Source organism: Coregonus clupeaformis, chromosome 35 (assembly GCF_020615455.1).
Source record: "Coregonus clupeaformis isolate EN_2021a chromosome 35, ASM2061545v1, whole genome shotgun sequence".
NCBI lineage: Eukaryota > Metazoa > Chordata > Actinopteri > Salmoniformes > Salmonidae > Coregonus > Coregonus clupeaformis.
The window spans coordinates 2,119,188-2,140,482 of NC_059226.1; the positions used below are offsets into that span (position 1 = coordinate 2,119,188).

General features: G+C 44.0%; 1 protein-coding gene across 2 annotated transcripts; it reads left to right on the forward strand.

The window, feature by feature from the left end:
• Window positions 1-119: 119 nt before the first annotated feature.
• On the forward strand, window positions 120-20,995 carry LOC121550486 (pre-mRNA-splicing factor SYF1-like). 2 transcript variants are annotated; one of them, XM_041862754.2, is made up of 19 exons: window positions 120-261; window positions 604-752; window positions 1,827-1,950; window positions 2,183-2,380; window positions 4,088-4,222; window positions 4,589-4,753; window positions 5,094-5,238; window positions 5,602-5,753; window positions 6,303-6,422; window positions 7,201-7,332; window positions 7,752-7,883; window positions 8,355-8,468; window positions 8,773-8,935; window positions 9,420-9,610; window positions 14,184-14,306; window positions 14,988-15,153; window positions 15,445-15,571; window positions 15,863-15,975; window positions 20,729-20,995. In XM_041862754.2, the coding sequence occupies exons 1-19, from the start codon at window positions 226-228 to the stop codon at window positions 20,794-20,796; spliced, it is 2,553 nt and encodes an 850-aa protein (XP_041718688.1). In that variant the 5' UTR covers window positions 120-225; the 3' UTR covers window positions 20,797-20,995. The 2 variants fall into 2 exon arrangements, with proteins under 2 accessions (XP_041718688.1, XP_041718687.1); XM_041862753.2 differs by having other exon boundaries at window positions 121-261; window positions 14,988-15,159.
• Window positions 20,996-21,295: the final 300 nt, after the last annotated feature.

A 21,295-nucleotide genomic window follows, 5' to 3' on the forward strand; every position in this document is an offset into this window, starting at 1 on the left:
CACATTTTGCACTGTCGCCACCTGCTGGGCTGGAACATAAAGTGTTGTCTTCGATGACTAATGATCTGTTAAGTGACGGTTGTACTACCCAATGATATTTCCACAAGGGGCGGGATGTAGTGTATTCTACGTTCTGAACACGTTGGAGGAGTCAGGAAGTTTAGTAACGATACATACATTTGTGGGAACCTTTGACACTGCGTTGTTTTGGTCTTTAAAACAAAAATGCCGTCTCTAAATGGGAAACCGGACGTCCTGTTTGTAAGTTATTTCATGAATATTGATATTTTGTTGTAGAATTGTTCTCAGCATGTTGTAATATTTCCGCGGCCTCCTCGGCTGTGTCGATTTGAATCCCGACAATCCATATCTATCTGACAACATATCTAGATGATCGTTCCTTGAGATACTGTACAGGCTACTGTTTGTGAATTTACAGCCTCTCGTAGCCCTTTCTATCCTTCGAACAATGTTGCACTAGTTCTGAGAATAGTGTAACGTTTTTCGAAGGAGAGAAAAGTGTGTAAGGTTGTTCGAAGGAGAGGAGGCTACTGTTAGGCCTCCTGTTGACCGTTTTGCTGTGTTGGTGGTGGGCTTTTTCAGGAGGAAGATGACCTGCCTTATGAGGAGGAGATCATCAGGAATCCGTACTCGGTCAAGTGCTGGATGCGCTACATCGAATTCAAACAGAACGGCGCCAAGTCCATCCTCAACATGATCTATGAACGAGCTCTGAAAGAGCTACCTGGCAGGTAGAAGCAACGTTTCTACATCTAGCTAGATGCAGTGTTTCCCAATCATGGTCCTGGGGAACCAAAGGGGTGCCGTGCATAGTTTTGTTTTTGCCCAAAAATACACCCCCCTGGGTCCCCAGGGCCAGGATAGGAAAACACTGCTAAAGGTTCATGGAAAATACTGTAGTGTCCCAGACGTGTTCACAGACAGTTACTGTTGCACATATAGGGCCGGTGGAAGACTTCTCTCTAGTCTCTAACATGTAGGCTCACTTTTTGTGAACAGTCCCATCACAAGTCAGACTGTTGAATAAACTTCATTTGAACGTACTTTACCTATTGTCTGCTGATTTTGTCCTAGTGTAGAAGGTAATCTGAGACAAAATATCCACAGAGGACTGTTATTAACCCGACTTTCAGTATGCTGGTCTGTATGTCGGTTTGTATTTTCAATGCTGACACAATTTGCACAATACTTACACAATATATCAACAATGGCCGAGTTTAACCGACGCACAGACCAAACGTCCCACGCAAACAGCTGGCAAATTTCAAAAGCGCTTCCAGCTGATTGCGAGGGAATGCGCTTTGGTCGACAACATTCGGTTACATTCGGTTATTGTTGACATATTGTGAGTTGTGAAATGCGTCGAGATGGAATATACAAGCACCAAAACCTACCGGCGCCGCAAAAAGTCAGGTAAACAACACTTTCCTGTGGTTACCCGATCTCCACTTCCTACCGCCAAACTAACCAACAGCATGGACGACCAGTAAAGTATCTTTAAATATCATTGTATTCAACATTCTGGCTTGTAGAGACTATTACGTCTTTTTTACAGGAACTTCTTTCAGACTGATATCCATGGAGCAACCATGGTAACAGTCTGATGTTTAGACAAATCTTAAACCTAGTCCTGGACTAAAAACCTTTGTCAATCAGTCTCTGGGATACCGGCCCATAATCTAGGCTTATTTGAAAACCGTAGACTGGTTGTTATTGAATAGCATACCAGTGTCTGGGCTAGGGTTTTAGGCAATGCTAAATGTCATGACTGTGTGTTCACGGATTGTTCATACGTGACCTTGCAGTTACAAGTTATGGTACAACTATCTGAGAGAGAGACGGAAACAGGTCAAAGGGAAGTGCATCACGGAGCCAGCCTATGAGGAGATCAACAACTGCCATGAAAGAGCACTGGTTTTCATGCACAAGGTAGGCTAATACTTATTAACCTACATTTCCTGTTGCCCGTCCATCCCCTATTAAGATAAAATACTCCCACAAACTCTGGGGAATATCATTGGCACTGGGTACCACTGTTAAGAGACAGACTATCACAGAGTGCATTTATGTGTGAGAGTATTTTCACTTGGAAGTAGATTTTGTGGTCTGAGATTGTAGGAACAGTATCCCACATAACTTGTTCTTCCCCTGGCTGTCCTAGATGCCGAGGATATGGCTGGACTACTGCCAGTTCCTGGTGTCTCAATGTAAGATCACCAGGAGCAGACGCACGTTTGACCGAGCACTCCGAGCCCTGCCCGTCACTCAGCACCCTCGCATCTGGCCCCTGTACCTCCGCTTTGCCCGGAACCTGCCCCTGCCTGAGACCGCCATCCGTGTCTATCGCAGGTACCTCAAGGTAAGGGGACATTTTGAGAAGATTTGCTCCTCTGTGATTGAGCTACTTCCAAAGCTGAAGCCACTGAAGCCTCTCTTTAAGGAAGATGGTCACAGGATTAAAAAATAATTGAAACAAATCAGAATTCAGATTAATTAACACTTTATTTATTTTCAACAATGGTGATAAGAATGTCTTTGGTATGAGATTATAACAACAACACATCCCATCAGAATCCTACAAGATATCACTTAACATAGAAGGTAGGCCTGAATTAGATGACAGTGCTACCAATAAATGTGTGAAACTGGATACTGCTGTGAAAGTAGGCTATATGCCGCTCACACGTGTGCATTGGCCCTTAGGCGTATGTAGACCTGATCTCCCACCTCCAGCTGTAGACTGACTGCATTACCCCTGTTATCTGCTGTATCAGTACTAGACTTGTGATCAGATGTGATAGCCATACACTCTCCATTCTTGAATAGGGATGTGTGGGAGGCTTCAGATCCTCCAGCATGAAAGAAGAAGCTGAAGTAGTAGACCCTTCTTACAGGGGCTGTAAACACTCCATAGGCTCTGCCAATGTTAGTGATGACCTTGCTGTAGGTCAGGGGAGTTTCTTGGCTGAAGGGCCCTATTTTTCCAGTCTCTCCCAGGACAGTGGAGAAGAGCACCTTTATCTTCTCTTTATTTCTCCGTTCCTCAAGCTGGCTCACACTGACTTTTAGCTTGGTTTCCATGGCTCCTAGTTTTTCCACCGTGGTTTGCAGTTTTTCCACCGTGGTTTGCAGTTTTTCCACAGTGGTTTGCAGTTTCTCCTCCACGACTCCGAATTCTGTAATCAGGGTCGACATGTAGCAGGAGTTCTGTAGTTCTGTAGCACATGCCACCTCATGTTCAGTCATGGGGGTGTCCTGCTGTGCCACAGACAGACAGCCGCACAGGGACACCAGCAGAAATGCACTATTCTTCATTCTTCACCTGGGTTCTGATACCTCTCTGAGTAACCTGGATTGGTTCTGAGTAGGCCTAACCTGTTTTGATTCCAGAGTTTTCTCCGCTTATTTTTATACAGCCAGGTTTGACACGATCCAGTTCACTGGAAGTTAGTCCTTGTATTGTTGGTTTTATAGTTATTTATTCAACCGTATAGTCCATAAGTCAGACCCCCACATTTGATCTGTCGGTACCATCTGGGGCCACAATGTCTCAGTGATTTTGTACCTAGAGTGGGCTGTTCTGGCTTGGACAAAGCTTACTTACTGGCAGTGTCCTTAGATTTGCATAATGTGGGATATTGTGCAGCAATGGTAGCTTTGTGTGTGCTATCTACAAATCATATATCATTAGAAATCTTAAACATTTTTGGAAAATGTGGGTCAAGAGACCTCTGACCTCTAGGGTTCATATTAGAATGACCTGTATACATTACCCTGATAACCCTAGAGATGTATTTAGTCCTTGTAATTATTTGAAGGACACGGACAGTACAATATACATGCGTTCAATACATTTTCTCTCTGCTTAATACGTTTTCTAGTCTTCTACACAAGCAGCAGTGTGGTATTCCAGAATTATTACATACATGGTTGATTAAGAAAGCTACATTTATATATTGGTTGTCAAGTACATTTTACAGTGCCAAAAGTCTATATTTCTCAAAATGATGACGTTATTTCTGGAACAGCCCCCTGGTTTTGACTCTCTCCCCCTCTTTCTCTGCAGCTGTCCCCAGAGAATGCAGAGGAGTACATAGATTACCTGCATTCCTGCGGTAAGCTGGATGAAGCTGCAGTGCGTCTGGCAGCCGTTGTCAACGATGAGAGTTTTGTGTCCAAGGAGGGCAAGTCTAACTACCAGGTAAGACCACGTCTGGCTCATCCTCCTTATCCCCATGTTGTTGTGTGGTTGATATCTAACGTTATCCCCATGTTGTTGTGTGGTTGATATCTAACGTTATCCCCATGTTGTTGTGTGGTTGATATCTAACGTTATCCCCATGTTGTTGTGTGGTTGATATCTAACGTTATCCCCATGTTGTTGTGTGGTTGATATCTAACGTTATCCCCATGTTGTTGTGTGGTTGATATCTAACGTTATCCCCATGTTGTAGTGTGGTTGATATCTAACGTTATCCCCATGTTGTTGTGTGGTTGATATCTAACGTTATCCCCATGTGGTTGATATCTAACGTTATCCCCATGTTGTATGGTTAATATCTAACAGCTATGGCACGAGCTGTGTGACCTGATCTCTCAGAACCCAGACAAGGTGAACTCTCTGAATGTTGGGGCCATCATCCGTGGAGGCCTCACTCGCTTCACAGACCAGCTGGGCAAACTCTGGTGCTCCCTGGCTGACTACTACATCCGCAGTGGACATTTTGAAAAGGTACTGGTCTGGATTGATGCGTCCCAAATGGCACCCTATTCTCTTTGTAGTGCACTACTTTTGACCAGAGCCCTATAGACAATGTGGTCTTTATAGTCCACTTTTGACTTTGTCGTCATGCATTAGGGTCATTAGAAGTGATGGAGGATTATAGGGTAACTCACCACCATAACGTTGTCATAATATATATTTGACAAGTTTTGACTAGCTATCATGCATGTTATGAAACTTTACGACGTCGTTATGTAGTTCAAGTAAAGTGTTACCAAATATATTCAGCGTTTTTGGGATGCACACACACACAGACTAATTTGAGTGCTTGTGTGTTGTGGCCCACCAGGCTCGTGATGTGTATGAGGAGGCCATCTTGACGGTGGTGACGGTGAGAGATTTCACCCAGGTGTTCGACAGCTACGCCCAGTTTGAGGAGAGCATGATCGCTGCCAAGATGGAGACTACCTCCGAGCTGGGGAAAGATGAAGAAGGTGGGTGCATCTCAATAGTCTAAAGGTTTCACTCTCCTCGTCTCCTGCTCGGATCTCAAATAACTGTATTAAGGGAAATCGATTCCTGGCCTAGGCATCCATGTTACTGTTTTCCCAATCCTGGCGACTGAGTAAAAAATCAAATTAAATCAAATGTTATTCGTCACATACACAGTTTACAGCCGGTATAAAAGGTGCAGCGAAATGCTTGTGCGCTAGTTCCTTCAACATAACACAACATGAATGTAACTGAAGGAAAGTAGTCTAGGGAAGCAAGCCATTTTAGAGTATTGAGATGCACCCAGTGTGTCACAGCCGTAAGTGAATGCTTTGCCGTCATGCTCAACTTGTTTTCCCTCTCAGAGGACATAGACCTGGAGCTGCGTCTGGCCCGCTTTGAGCAGCTGATCGCCCGCAGGCCCCTCCTGCTGAACAGTGTGCTGCTGAGACAGAACCCCCACAACGTCCACGAGTGGCATAAGAGGGTCAAACTGTACGAGGGGAAACCACGACAGGTAGCAGAAGACACCAGAAGTGGGCATGTAGTAGGAGTGCTGATCCAGGATCAATTTCACCTTTTAGATACTGAATGTGATTTATATGAACAGATGGGACCAGATCCTAGATCAGCACTCCTACTCTGAGACCCTTTGTGGATACAGGCCCTGAGCTCTTAGCCCAAGTCTGACTCTGTGCCATCTTTCTGGCTCTGTCTCTAATACCCATTTTATACTACTGAACCGAGGTGTACTGCGCTGGCCTGGTTCCGCATCCACTGTTGTAGCTGGAACCGTGATGTGAAATGAAAATATCCGAGCCAGCGCAGTACGGTTCAGGCCGGCATGATAATGTGAAAGGGTTTGAGAAAGAATCCTGGGAAAACATTTCTTTACCGAGCTAGTTTACATCTGTATTATTGGTAGAGAGTAGCGATTTAATACATGTTTACAGATTTCACATTTAACATTGTTTCTTAGTCTTTCTAGCCGGCAATAGGTACCTTGCATGCTCTTCCTCACATACATGTACAGTGTATAGAATGTGTGTCGTAACCTCTCTTTCAGATCATCAACACCTACACAGAGGCAGTTCAGACTGTGGACCCTATGAAGGCTACAGGGAAACCCAGCTCTCTCTGGGTCTCCTTCGCCAAGTTCTACGAGGAGAACGAGCAGCTAGACGACGTGAGTCTCAAACTAAGGTTCCCCCATCACGTCTCAAACTAAGGTTCCCCATCATGTCTCAAACTAAGGTTCCCCCATCACGGCTCAAACTAAGGTTCCCCCATCACGGCTCAAACTAAGGTTTCCCCATCACGTCTCAAACTAAGGTTCCCCCATCACGTCTCAAACTAAGGTTCCCCCATCACGTCTCAAACTAAGGTTCCCCATCACGTCTCAAACTAAGGTTCCCCATCACGTCTCAAACTAAGGTTTCCCCATCACGTCTCAAACTAAGGTTCCCCCATCACGTCTCAAACTAAGGTTCCCCCATCACGTCTCAAACTAAGGTTTCCCCCATCACGTCTCAAACTAAGGTTTCCCCATCACGTCTCAAACTAAGGTTTCCCCATCACGTCTCAAACTAAGGTTTCCCCATCACGTCTCAAACTAAGGTTCCCCCATCACGTCTCAAACTAAGGTTCCCCCATCACGTCTCAAACTAAGGTTCCCCCATCACGTTTCAAACTAAGGTTTCCCCATCACACGTGGGTTGAAATCGTATTTTAAATCTTTCAAATACTTTGTTCATTTGAGCATGCCTGGAATGCCAGATGGGTAGAATTGGCTCTTTTGGGATTATTCCATTGGTTCCATTGCAAGCTCGCCAAGCAAGCTCAATCAAGCCCAGGTTTTCTCCCTACTTAGTGTAACAACAACATAGATTTACTCCTTGAACCCAAGAAGTTAAGTTAGATATTTATTTTTGTAATGTTCTTTTTCCACTTTTCCCCACCATCAGGCGCGGACCATCTTTGAGAAGGCCACCAAGGTGAACTACAAACAGGTTGACGACCTGGCTGGCGTGTGGTGTGAATACGGAGAGATGGAGCTACGCCATGAGAACTACGAACAGGCGCTACGTATACTGAGGGTGAGAAGGAGACACGGGCACAACAAATACTGACTTACTATCTGCCACACACTCCAAAGACACTTACATATTTTACTTTTCTGTCATCCTGAATGATTTTTAATGCGTTTACAACTGCTACACATTTCTGTGTGGGCGGCTGACCTGTACTTGCGTTTTTAATGTATCTATTTAAAACTTCAATCAATGAATACCCTCATCTTATCTCAAATTCTGTGATGCAGACTGCTCTTCTCAGGGTTTCAAATATTCTGTCTATAGATGCTAATTATTTATGTATTTTTATTTTACCAGTTAGGTTGACTAAACACATTCTCATTTACAGCAACGATCTGGGGAATAGTTACGGGGGGATGAAAAAATACTGGATGCATGTCTGTGTAAATATCCCTTGACTTTCTCTCTTTCCAAATGTGTAGAAAGCAACTGCCATCCCGTCCAAAAAGGCCGAGTACTTTGACGTGTCAGAGCCAGTGCAGAACAGAGTGTACAAGTCTCTGAAGGTCTGGTCCATGTTGGCTGACCTGGAGGAGAGTATGGGAACCTTCCAGGTACTTTCTTCGTGTTTCCCTCTACTGTGTCTGTCTTCGTTGTGTTGCATTGGTTTAGAAAGGAAAAGAAGGTAGCTTTGATGCAACACATCAGGCAGCCCAAATCAGATCTTTTGCCCCATTATTGGCAAAAGATCTGATCTTATTGGTCAAAATATTAGAATTGGGCTGACTGTGTATACGCAGCCTAATAATAGTCAACCAACATTTCGGCAGCAAGCAGCCTTCATCATGGTTTCTGGATTGGATTGATTAACATTGTTTAGGTTTATATGGTTGGTGTATTCCATGAGCTCTTCTTCTCTCAGATGAAATCTTGTTAGAATAGGAGAAACTGAAAATGCGTTTTGTGCATCGTGATTACCTAGTTTAAGGGACCAAGCAACGAAACAACCAAAACATGTAACAACAACGACCATACGATGTAACTAACGACCCTACCTTTTGTCTTGGTCGTTTTTTCCCCGTCAGTCCACCAAGGCGGTGTACGACCGCATCATTGACCTGCGCATTGCCACGCCCCAGATAATCATCAACTACGCCATGTTCCTGGAGGAGCACAACTACTTTGAGGAGAGTTTCAAGGTGACACCACCCACCTGCCCTGCTGAACACATCTCACTAGCCTGGTCCCAGTTCTGTTGTGCTGTCTTGACAACTCTTATGGTCATTGTCACGATGCCTGAACTGGGACCAGTCTTAACATTTCACAGCCTAGCATAACAACAGTAACTCATACTGCATTCAAGCTGTTACTTTATAACTGGGTCATGTTCGGGGCAGAGTGCCCTACTGAACACGACCCTGACCATGCCTTCACCCTTAAAACTACAGCATTTTGATCAGTTGTAAATCCCTGTTGCTGACGGTCTCCATGCGCTCTCTGCAGGCGTACGAGCGTGGCATCGCCCTCTTCAGGTGGCCCAACGTCTATGACATCTGGAACACGTACCTTACCAAGTTCATCGACCGCTACGGGGGCACGAAGCTGGAGAGGGCCCGGGACCTGTTTGAGCAGGCGCTGGACGGCTGTCCAGCCAAGTTCGCCAAGAGTAAGGGACATTGTTGTCTACGTGACGTCTGTATTTCTTATGCATGTTTGTTACGTTTTGCATGTCTGTCTAAGCTGACTTGCTGTACGATGCAAAAATAATTTTCAGACGGATACAATAAAGTCATCGTCATCATGGTTGCTTTGTAGCCACTGAGAAGCACCAAGGAAGATACTATCCTTTTCACACTACCAAGCCAAACTGGACTGTATTGTGCTGGCCTGGTTACGCATCCACCACAGTTGCTGGAACCGTGCTGGGAAGGACAGATGTTAAAAGACCATGACCGAGCTCAGTACGGTTCAGGTTGGCATTATAGTATGAAAAGGGTGTTCAAGGATCTTTCAGCCTCAGTTAGTTTTTATAATCAGTTTGCTGCTGGTATCTATTTGTAATAAGGGCCTCTTATTGATGTGGTACTATCCCCCCCCCAGCTACAGGAATGACGAGCGATACGTGAACTATTTTCTGTTGTGATTGACAGCCATCTACCTGCTGTACGCCAAACTGGAGGAGGAGTTTGGGTTGGCGCGTCACGCAATGGCGGTGTACGAGAGAGCCACGCAGGCGGTGGACAAAACGGAGAGGCATCACATGTTCAACATCTACATCAAGAGGGCTGCAGAGATCTACGGAGTCACCTACACCAGAGCTATCTACCAGAAAGCCATCGAGGTAAGAGGCTCATATTGAGATGCACCTGTGTGTGGATGTGTGCATCTCAATAGTCTAAATCAGGGGCCCGCGAGGGGCGTCCAATCCGGACCGCGGGTGGTTTGAGTAAAAAAACTAAAATATATATATACAGTGCCTTCGGAAAGTATTCAGACCCTTGACTTTTTCCACATTTTGTTACGTTACAGCCTTATTCTTAAATGGATTAAATTGTTTTTTTCCCCTCAATCTACACACAATACCCCATAATGACAAAGCATAAACCGGTTTTTATCAATCTTTGCACATAAAAAAAGAGAAGACAAAAAACGGAATCACATTTACATAACTATTCAGACCCTTTACTCAGCACTTTGTTGAAGCACCTTTGGCAGCGATTACAGCCTAGTCTTCTTGGGTATGACGCTACAAGCTTGGCACACCTGTATTTGGGGAGTTTCTCCCATTCTTCTCTGCAGATCCTTTCAAGCTCTGTCAGGTTGGATGGGGAGCGTTGCTGCACAGCTATTTTCAGGTCTTTCAAGAGATGGTCTAATGGGTTCGGGCTCTGGCTGGGCCACTCAAGGACATTCAGAGACTTGTCCCAAAGCAACTCCTGCGTTGTCTTGGCTGTGTGCTTAGGGTCGTTGTCCTGTTGGAAGGTGAACCTTCGCCCCAGTCAAGGATCTCTCTGTACTTTGCTCCGTTCATCTTTCCCTCGATCCTGACTAGTCTCCCAGTCCCTGCCACTGAAAAACACTCCCACAGCATGATGCTGCCACCACCATGCTTCACCGTAGGGAAGGTGCCAGGTTTCCTCCAGATGTGACGCTTGGCATTCAGGCCAAAGACTTGAATCTTGGTTTCATCAGACCAGAGAATCTTGGTCTGATGGTCTGAGAGTCTTTAGGTGCCTTTTGGCAAACTCCAAGCGGGCTGTCATGTGCCTTTTACTGTGGAGTGTCTTCTGTCTGGTCACTCTACCATAATGGCCTGATAGGTGGAGTGCTGCAGAGATGGTTGTCCTTCTGGAAAGTTCTCCCATCTCCACAGAGGAACTCTAGAGCTCTGTCAGAGTGACCATCGGGTTCTTGATCACCTCCCTGACCAAAGCCCTTCTCCCCCGATTGCTCAGTTTGGCCTGGCAGCCAGCTCTAGGAAGATCCTTGGTGGCTCCAAACTTCTTCCATTTAAGAATGATGGAGTCCACTGTGTTCTTGGGGACCTTCAATGCTACATAAATGTTTTGGTACCCTTCCCCAGACCTGTGCCTCGACACAATCCTGTCTCGGAACTCTACGGATAATTCCTTCGACCTCATGGCTTGGTTTTTGCTCTGACATGCATTGTCAACTGTGGGACCTTATATAGATAGGTGTGTGCCTTTCCAAATAATTTCCATTCAATTGAATTTACCACAGGTGGACCTCAATCAAGTTGTAGAAACATCTCAAGGATGATCAATTGAAACAGGATGCACCTGAGCTCAATTTCAAGTCTCATAGCAAGGGGTCTGAATAGTTATGTAAATAAGGTATTTCTGTTTTTATTTGTAATAATTTAGCAAACATTTAAAAAAATCGGTTTTCGCTTTGTCATTATGGGGTATTGTGTGTAGATTACTGAGAATTTTTCAAACATTTAATCCATTTTAGAATAAGGTAGCAAACGGTAAGGTAGTAACGTAGCAAAATGTGGAAAAGGTCAAGGGGCTTGAATACTTTCCGAAGGCACTGCATATATATATATATATATATATATATATATATATATATATATACTTGGAAATGTCCTTGTTTTCAAAAGAAAAGTAATTTTTTCATCCATTAAAATAACATCAAATTGATCAGAAATACAGTGTGGACATTGTTAATGTTGTAAATGGCTATTGTAGCTGGAAACGGCTGATTTGTAATTGAATATCTACCTAGGCGTACAGAGGCCCATTATCAGCAACCATCAGTCCTGTGTTCCAATGGTACGTTGTGTTTGATAATCCAAGTTTATCATTTTAAAAGGCTAATTGATTATTAGAAAGCCCTTTTGCAATTATGTTAGCACAGCTGAAAACTGTTGTGCTGATTAAAGAAGCAATAAAACTGGCCTTCTTGAGACTAGTTGAGTATCTGGAGCATCAGCAATTGTGGGTTCGATTTACAGGCTCAAAATGGCCAGAAACAAATAACTTTCTTCTCAAACTCGTCAGTCTATTCTTGTTCTGAGAAATGAAGGCTATTCCATGAGAGAAATTGCCAAGAAACTGAAGATCTCGTACAACGCTGTGTACTACTCCCTTCACAGAACAGCACAAACTGGCTCTAACCAGAATAGAAAGAGGAGTGGGAGGCCCCGGTGCACAACTGAGCAAGAGGACAAATACATTAGTGTCTAGTTTGAGAAACAGACGCCTCACAGGTCCTCAACTGCCAGCTTCATTAAATAGTACCCGCAAAACACCAGTCTCAACGTCAACAGTGAAGATGCGACTCCGGGATGCTGACCTTCTAGGCAGAGTTGCAAAGAAAAAGCCATATCTCAGACTGGCCAATAAAAAAAAATTTTTAAGATGGGCAAAAGAACACAGACACTGGACAGAGGAAGATTGGAAAAAAAGTGTTATGGACAGACGAATCGAAGTTTGAGGTGTTCGGATCACAAAGAAGAACATTTGTGAGACGCAGACCAAATGAAAAGATGCTGGAGGAGTGGTTGATGCCATCTGTCAAGCATGGTGGAGGCAATGTGATGGTCTGGGGGTGCTTTGGTGGTGGTAAAGTGGGACATTTGTACAGGGTAAAAGTGATCTTGAAGAAGGAAGGATATCACTCCATTTTGCAATGCCATGCCATACCCTGTGGACGGCGCTTGATTGGAGCCAATTTCCTCCTACAACAGGACAGTGACCCAAAGCACAGCTCCGAACTATTTAGGGAAGAAGCAGTCAGCTGGTATTCTGTCTATAATGGAGTGAGCAGCACAGTCACCGGATCTCAAACCTATTGAGCTGTTGTGGGAGCAGCTTGACCGTATGGTACGTAAGAAGTACCCATCAAGCCAATCCAACTTGTGGGAGGTGCTTCAGGAAGCATGGGGTGAAATCTCTTCAGATTACCTCAACAAATTGACAACTAGAATGCCAAAGGTCTGCAAGGCTGTAATTGCTGCAAATGGAGGATTCTTTGACGAAAGCAAAGTTTGAAGGACACAATTATTATTTCAATTAAATCATTATTCCTAACCTTGTCAATGACTACATTTCCTATGCATTTTGCTATATTTCCTATTCTAACTCATTTAATGTATGTTTTCATGGAAAACAAGGACATTTCTAAGTGACCCCAAACATTTGAACGGCAGTTATGTGTGTGTGTATATGTGTGTATGTGTGTGTGTGTGTGTGTGTGTGTTATATATATATATATATATATATATATATATATATATATATATATATATATATATATATATATATATATATATATATATATATATATATATATATATATATATATGGTGTGGGGTGGCATTTCTTTGGGGGGCCGCACAGCCCTCCATGTGCTCGCCAGAGGTAGCCTGACTGCCATTAGGTACCGAGATGAGATCCTCAGACCACTTGTGAGACCATATGCTGGTGCGGTTGGCCCTGGGTTCCTCCTAATGCAAGACAATGCTAGACCTCATGTGGCTGGAGTGTGTCAGCAGTTCCTGCAAGAGGAAGGCATTGATGCTATGGACTGGCCCGCCCGTTCCCCAGACCTGAATCCAATTGAGCACATCTGGGACATCATGTCTCGCTCCATCCACCAACGCCACGTTGCACCACAGACTGTCCAGGAGTTGGCGGATGCTTTAGTCCAGGTCTGGAAGGAGATCCCTCAGGAGACCATCCGCCACCTCATCAGGAGCATGCCCAGGCGTTGTAGGGAGGTCATACAGGCACGTGGAGGCCACACACACTACTGAGCCTCATTTTGACTTGTTTTAAGGACATTACATCAAAGTTGGATCAGCCTGTAGTGTGGTTTTCCACTTTAATTTTGAGGGTGACTCCAAATCCAGACCTCCATGGGTTGATAAATTTGATTTCCATTGATAATTTTGGTGTGATTTTGTTGTCAGCACATTCAACTATGTAAAGAAAAAAGTATTTAATAAGATTATTTCATTCATTCAGATCTAGGATGTGTTATTTTAGTGTTCCCTTAATTTTTTGGAGCAGTGTATATTATATATAATTATTATTATTATTTTTTTTACTGGGTGGGAAACAAACTCAATATACTTTAAAATGACTAAAACCAAATAGAAACGGTGTAAAAATTATAAGGGACCTACATTCATCTCCAGCTCACTAATAATCGCCTAAATTAAAGCTAGATGGATATTGGACAATTCTTTGCTAATTCTAACGGCGAGGAAATACAACACATTTTCAGTGCGGCCCTCCGGACCTCGTTGAAGAACGAATGCAGCCCCCGTGTCAAAATGAGTTTGACACTCTTAAATGAATCATGTGATTTTTATTAATTGAGATGGTGTATATGGTTATGCAACTAATATATTCCAATATATAATATCATATGTTTTCTTCCAGGTGCTTCCAGACGAACACTCCAGGGACATGTGCCTGCGCTTCGCTGACATGGAGAGCAAACTGGGCGAGATCGACCGGGCCAGAGCCATCTACTCCTACTGCTCCCAGATCTGTGACCCCAGGGTGAGCCCTCACACTCTGACCCATGGTCCTGTTCATTAGTGCATACTAGAGCTGGGGAATATGGACAAAAATCCGTATTGGCGGCAGGTAGCTTAGTGGGTAAGAGCGTTGTGCCAGTACCCGAAAGGTCGCTGGTTCTAATCCCCGAGCCGACTAGGTGAAAAATCTGTCGATGTGCCCTTGAGCAAGGCACTTAACCCTAATTGCTTCTGTAAGTCGCTCTGGATAAGAGCGTCTGCTAAATGACTAAAATGTAATGTAAAAATGTATTGCAAAAAATTGCCTGAATTGATGCGATAAACAATAAGAGCGATACATTTATAACATTTTAATGTGCTACCACTAGTTTGATGGTTGTAGCCATCAATTGTCCCATTAACAATCACTCAGCAAACGTATTTCATTTCAAACTTCACAGGCTACTTATTGTAATTAATGATATAAGCAAAATGCCTGCGATAAGTTATTGGAATGGTCGGTGTCGATCATTTCTGGTTTATCGTCCCAGCTGTAACGCACACTGTAGGAAAACGTTATTGAACGGAAAACGAGCTGTTCTTATTGGACAATCCACGTAGTCCTTCCCTGTTTCAGTTAGTTTTCCTCAATTTGGTGGAAACACAGGTTCGTGTTCAGTAGCGATAAAACGTTTTACTCCCTGTGTGTGTGTGTTTGCTTCAGATGACGGCCACGTTCTGGCAGACATGGAAGGAGTTTGAGATCCGCCACGGGAACGAAGACACGATCCGTGAGATGCTGAGGATCAAGCGCAGCGTCCAGGCCACGTACAACACACAGGTCAACTTCATGTCCTCGCAGATGATGAAGGCCACTACCAACGCCACCGGCACCAGTAAGAACGTACACAGGCGCATGCATACAAACACACACACACACACACCTTCCCACACCTTCGGTCTCTAATGATGACACACAACCTTGTTATCAAGCATGATATGTTTTTCCCTATAAAAGATTGATTCATCTCCCATGTTGATTCGAACATGATTTTGAAGTGTCATGCTTACAGCTGTGGATGTTTTTCATGAAAAACACAATCCAGATGGGGGTAGGTTAGGGCTAATTCAGGGTTAGGGTGTACCTCTGTATCTAACACTGTTCTTCTATGTGTGTGCAGTCTCAGACCTTGCCCCGGGCCAGATGGGGCTGGATGATATGAAGCTGTTGGAGCAGCAGGCCCAACAGCTGGCCGCCGAGGCTGAACAGGACAAACCCAAACTCAAAGAGAAGATCCTCTTCGTCAGGTCTGTCATTCACCCATCCACCCACACATTTAGCATCCTTTCCACTGACCTCTGAAAAACCCAACTGCAGACCAGGGCCCGAATCCACAAAGCGTCTCAGAATAGGAGTACTGATGTAGGATTTTAGATCATAATGAATAAGATGATATGGACAGATCCTAGATCAGCACTCCTGCTTTGAGACGCTTTGTGGATACGGGCCCAGGAAGTGGCCAGCCATTTAATATAAATACAACGATGCAGAAATACTGGTCTTAACCACTGTGTGTCATTGTGAATCTGTTTGTTTAGGAGTGACACGTCTCGCAGCGAGCTAGCTGAACTGGCCAAACAAGCCAACCCTGATGAGATTGATATTGATGATGAGGATGGTGATGGTGATGATGAAGACCAGGGCCCAGAGGGTAAGTTACAACACCACCGGGGGGGGGGGAGCAACGCTATAGAAGATTCACATAGAAATGGACTGTGTAGATACAGAAGGTTATTCTGTCATAGAATATAGAAACATTGCCAACTCTATACATTACATTTCTATCTGCAATGTTTTGAATGTTTCACTTGATTGAATATGTTCCAGCTGTTTTCTTGAAAATCCTAATAATAATAAATACAAAATAAATATCTATACAGTACCAGTCAAAAGTTTGGACACACCTACTCATTCAAGGGTTTTTCTTTATTTTCACTATTTTCTACATTGTAGAATAATAGTGAAGACATCAAACTATGAAATAACACATGGAATCATGTAGTAACCAAAAACGTGTTAAATATATTTTATATTCTTCAAATAGCCACCCTTTGCTTTGATGACAGCTTTGCACACTCTTGGCATTCTCTCGACAAGCTTCACCAGGAATGCTTTTCCAACAGTCTTGAAGGAGTTCCCACATATGCTGAACACTTGTTGGCTGCTTTTCCTTCACTCTGCGGTCCGACTCATCCCAAACCATCTAAATTGGGTTGAGGTCGGGGGATTGTGGAGGCCAGGTCATCTGATGCAGAACTCCATCACTCTCCTTCTTGGTAAAATAGCCCTTACACAGCCTGGAGGTGTGTTGGGTCATTGTCCTGTTGAAAAATAAATGATAGTCCCACTAAGCCCAAACCAGATGGGATGGCGTATCGCTGCAGAATGCTGTGGTAGCCTTGCTGGTTAAGTGTGCCTTGAATTCTAAATAAATCACAGACAGTGTCACCAGCAAAGCACCCCCACACCATAACACCACCTCCTCCATGCTTTACGGTGGGAACTACACATGCAGAGATAATCCGTTCACCCACACCACGTCTCACAAAGACACGGCGGTTGGAACCAAAAACTCCAGACCAAAGGATACATTTCCACCAGTCTAATGTCCATTGCTCGTGTTTCTTGGCCCAAGCAGGTCTCTTCTTATTTTTGGTGTCCTTTAGTAGTGGTTTCTTTGCAGCAATTCGACCATGAAGGCCTGATTCTCACAGTCCCCTCTGAACAGTTGATGTTGAGATGTGTCTGTGACTTGAACTCTGAAGCATTTATTTGGGCTGCAATTTCTGAGGCTGGTAACTCTAATGAACTTATCCTCTGCAGCAGAGGTAACTCTGGGTCTTCCATTCCTGTGGCGGTCCTCATGAGAGCCAGCTTCATCATAGCGCTTGATGGTTTTTGCGACTGCACTTGAAGAAACTTTCAAAGTTCTTGAAATGTTCCATATTGACTGACCTTCATGTCTTAAAGTAATGATGGACTGTTGTTTCTCTTTGCTTATTTGAGCTATTCTTGCCATAATATGGACTTGGTCTTTTACCATAGGGCTATCTTCTGTATACCCCCCCTACCTTGTCACAACACAACTGATTGGCTCAAATGCATTAAGAAGGAAAGAAATTCCACAAATTAGCTTTTAAGAAGGCACACCTGTTAATTGAAATGCATTCCAGGTGATTTACCTCATGAAGCTGGTTGAGAGAATGCCAAGTTTGCAAAGCTGTCATCAAGGCAAAGGGTGGCTATTTGAAGAATCTCAAATTGTTAAAATATATTTTGATTTTTTAATAGATTTTTGGTTACTACATGATTCCATATGTGTTATTTCATAGTTTTGATGTCTTCACTATTATTCTACAATATAGAAAAATTGTAAAAATAAAGACAAACCCTTGAATGTGTCCAAACTTTTGACTGGTAGTGTGTGTGTGTATATACATATACAGTGGGGAGAACAAGTATTTGATACACTTCCGATTTTGCAGGTTTTCCTACTTTCAAAGCATGTAGAGGTCTGTAATTTTTATCATAGGTACACGTCAACTGTGAGAGATGGAATCTAAAACAAAAATACTTAAAATCACATTGTATGATTTTTAAGTAATTCATTTGCATTTTATTGCATGACATAAGTATTTGATACATCAGAAAAGCAGAACTTAATATTTGGTACAGAAACCTTTGTTTGCAATTACAGAGATCATAAATTTCCCGTAGGTCTTGACCAGGTTTGCACACACTGCAGCAGGGATTTTGGCCCACTCCTCCATACAGACCTTCTCCAGATCCTTCAGGTTTCGGGGCTGTCGCTGGGCAATACGGACTTTCAGCTCCCTCCAAAGATGTTCTATTGGGTTCAGGTCTGAAGACTGGCTAGGCCACTCCAGGACCTTGAGATGCTTCTTACGGAGCCACTCCTTAGTTGCCCTGGCTGTGTGTTTCGGGTCGTTGTCATGCTGGAAGACCCAGCCACGACCCATCTTCAATGCTCTTACTGAGGGAAGGAGGTTGTTGGCCAAGATCTCGCGATACATGGACCCATCCATCCTTCCCTCAATACGGTGCAGTCGTCCTGTCCCCTTTGCAGAAAAGCATCCCCAAAGAATGATGTTTCCACCTCCATGCTTCACGGTTGGGATGGTGTTCTTGGGGTTGTACTCATCCTTCTTCCTCCAAACACGGCGAGTGGAGTTTAGACCAAAAAGCTCTATTTTTGTCTCATCAGACCACATGACCTTCTCCCATTCCTCCTCTGGATCATCCAGATGGTCATTGGCAAACTTCAGACGGGCCTGGACATGCGCTGACTTGAGCAGGGGGACCTTGCGTGCGCTGCTGGATTTTAATCCATGACGGCGTAGTGTGTTACTAATGGTTTTCTTTGAGACTGTGGTCCCAGCTCTCTTCAGGTCATTGACCAGGTCCTGCCATGTAATTCTGGGCTGATCCCTCACCTTTCTCATGATCATTGATGTCCCACGAGGTGAGATCTTGCATGGAGCCCCAGACCGAGGGTGATTGACCGTCATCTTGAACTTCTTCCATTTTCTAATAATTGCACCAACAGTTGTTGCCTTCTCACCAAGCTGCTTGCCTATTGTCCTGTAGTCCATCCCAGCCTTGTGCAGGTCTACAATTGTATCCCTGATGTCCTTACACAGCTCTCTGGTCTTGGCCATTGTGGAGAGGTTGGAGTCTGTTTGATTGAGTGTGTGGACAGGTGTCTTTTATACAGGTAACGAGTTCAAACAGGTGCAGTTAATACAGGTAATGAGTGGAGAACAGGAGGGCTTCTTAAAGAAAAACTAACAGGTCTGTGAGAGCCGGAATTCTTACTGGTTGGTAGGTGATCAAATACTTATGTCAGGCAATAAAATGCAAATTAATTACTTAAAAATCATACAATGTGATTTTCTGGATTTTTGTTTTAGATTACGTCTCTCACAGTTGAAGTGTACCTATGATAAAAATTACAGACCTCTACATGCTTTGTAAGTAGGAAAATCTGCAAAATCGGCAGTGTATCAAATACTTGTTCTCCCCACTGTATATATATATACACACACACACAAAGGTATGTGGACACCCCTTCAAATTAGTGGATTTGGTTATTTCAGCCACACCCGTTGCTGACAGGTGTATAAAATCAAGCATACAGCCATGCAATCTCCATAGACAAACTTTGGCAGTAGAATGGCCTTACTGAAAATCTCTGACTTTCAACGTGACACTGTCATAGGATGCCACCTTTCCAACAAGTCAGTTTGTCAAATTTCTGCCCAGCTAGAGCTGCCCGTTCAATTGTAAGTGCTGTTATTGTGAAGTGGAATCGTCTAGAAGCAACAACGGCTCAGCCGCAAAGTGCTAGGCCACACAAGCACACAGAACGGGACCGCCAAGTGCTGATGCGTGTAGCGCTTAAAAATGTGTCTGTCCTCAGTTGCAACACTCACTACCGAGTTCCAAACTGCCTCTGGAAGCAACGTCAGCACAAGAACTGTTTGTCGGGAGCTTAATGATCACCATTTTCAATGCCAAGCGTCGGCTGGAGTGGTGTAAAGCTCGCCGCCATTGAACTCTGGAGCAGTGGAAATGCATTCTCTGGAGTGATGAATCACGCTTCACCATTTGGCAGTTCGACGGACGAATCTGGGTTTGGCGGGTGCCAGGAGAACGCTACCTGCCCCAATGCATAGTGCCAACTGTAAAGGTTGGTGGAGGAGGAATAATGGTCTGGGGCTGTTTTTCATGGTTCGGGCTAGGCCCCTTGGTTCCAGTGAAGGGAAATCTTAACGCTACAGCATACAATGACATTCTAGACGATTCTGTGCTTCCAATGTTGTGTCAACAGTTTGGGGAAGGCCCTTTCCTGTTTCAGCATTACAATGCCCTCGTGCACATAGCAAGGTCCATACAGAAATGGTTTGTCGAGATCGGTGTGGAAGCACTTGACTGGCCTGCACAGAGCCCTGACCTCAACCCCATCGAACACCTTTGGGATGAATTGGAACAGCGACTGCGAGCCAAGCCTAATCGCCCAACATCAGTGTTCGCAGCAATGTTCCAACATCTAGTGGAGAGCCTTCCCAGAAGAGTAGAGGCTGTTATAGCAGCAGAGGGGGGACCCACTCCATATTAATGCCCACGATTTTGGAATGAGATGTTTGACGAGCCGGTGTCCACATACTTTGAGAGAGCGAGAGATGCCTTGCAGCACAGCATGATGGCTGCAACAAGCCTGTGACCTGTTTACTTAGAGTGGTGGGTGTGTCCAAAATGGCACCCTATCCCCTATATAGTGCACTACTTTTGAACTGGTCAAAGGTGGATAGGGGGCCATTTGAGACGCAGCCATGGTGTTCATGTAAATGTGTGTTTTTGATTATGTTTGTCTCTCTCTACAGAGGTGCAGCTGGAACAGAAGAGCGTCCCCACTGCTGTCTTTGGAGGGCTGAAAGAAGGGGAAGATTGAATACAGGATGATATCTGTCCCACAGATGTGACATCACAGATGAGCTCCCTGGTCCACTGATGGAGTCTTTTCAACCCCTGTAAAATGTATGATGAGAATAGAATGTGAACTTTGTCGACTGTAAGGGTTCTTGCTCTACATTCATAGATTGTCAAGTCTGCACCAGATCAGTGAATAAAAATGAGATTTGTGAATAAAATGTAAATGCTCCTTATTCTAAAAACAATTGAAATGCTCCTTTTCCTTCTAAACATGAGGACCAAGGCATGCTTCATAAAGATAAAATGTTTAAATTACGATGGCACGCTCAATAGAACAAAATCGTAAAAATCTCTGAAGTGTTTTGGGATGACTTTTGTCAGGTAGTTAAGATTTTGTTCTATTGAACATGCTACAGTATCATAATAAAGAGGGCCTTGGTCCTCCTGGTTATTTATGTAAAATTAACCCCTTAACCAAAGAGCGCCTTTGACCTACAAAGATCTACTAGTAGTGTATC

Bases quoted from the DNA above. Each gene is read 5' to 3' on its own strand.
- LOC121550486 (XM_041862753.2), top strand. From the start codon at position 226: ATGCCGTCTCTAAATGGGAAACCGGACGTCCTGTTT. The intron at 262-603 runs GTAAGTTATTTC...GGGCTTTTTCAG, and splicing joins GGAAACCGGACGTCCTGTTT to GAGGAAGATGACCTGCCTTA. The intron at 15,160-15,444 runs GTAAGAACGTAC...ATGTGTGTGCAG, and splicing joins TACCAACGCCACCGGCACCA to TCTCAGACCTTGCCCCGGGC.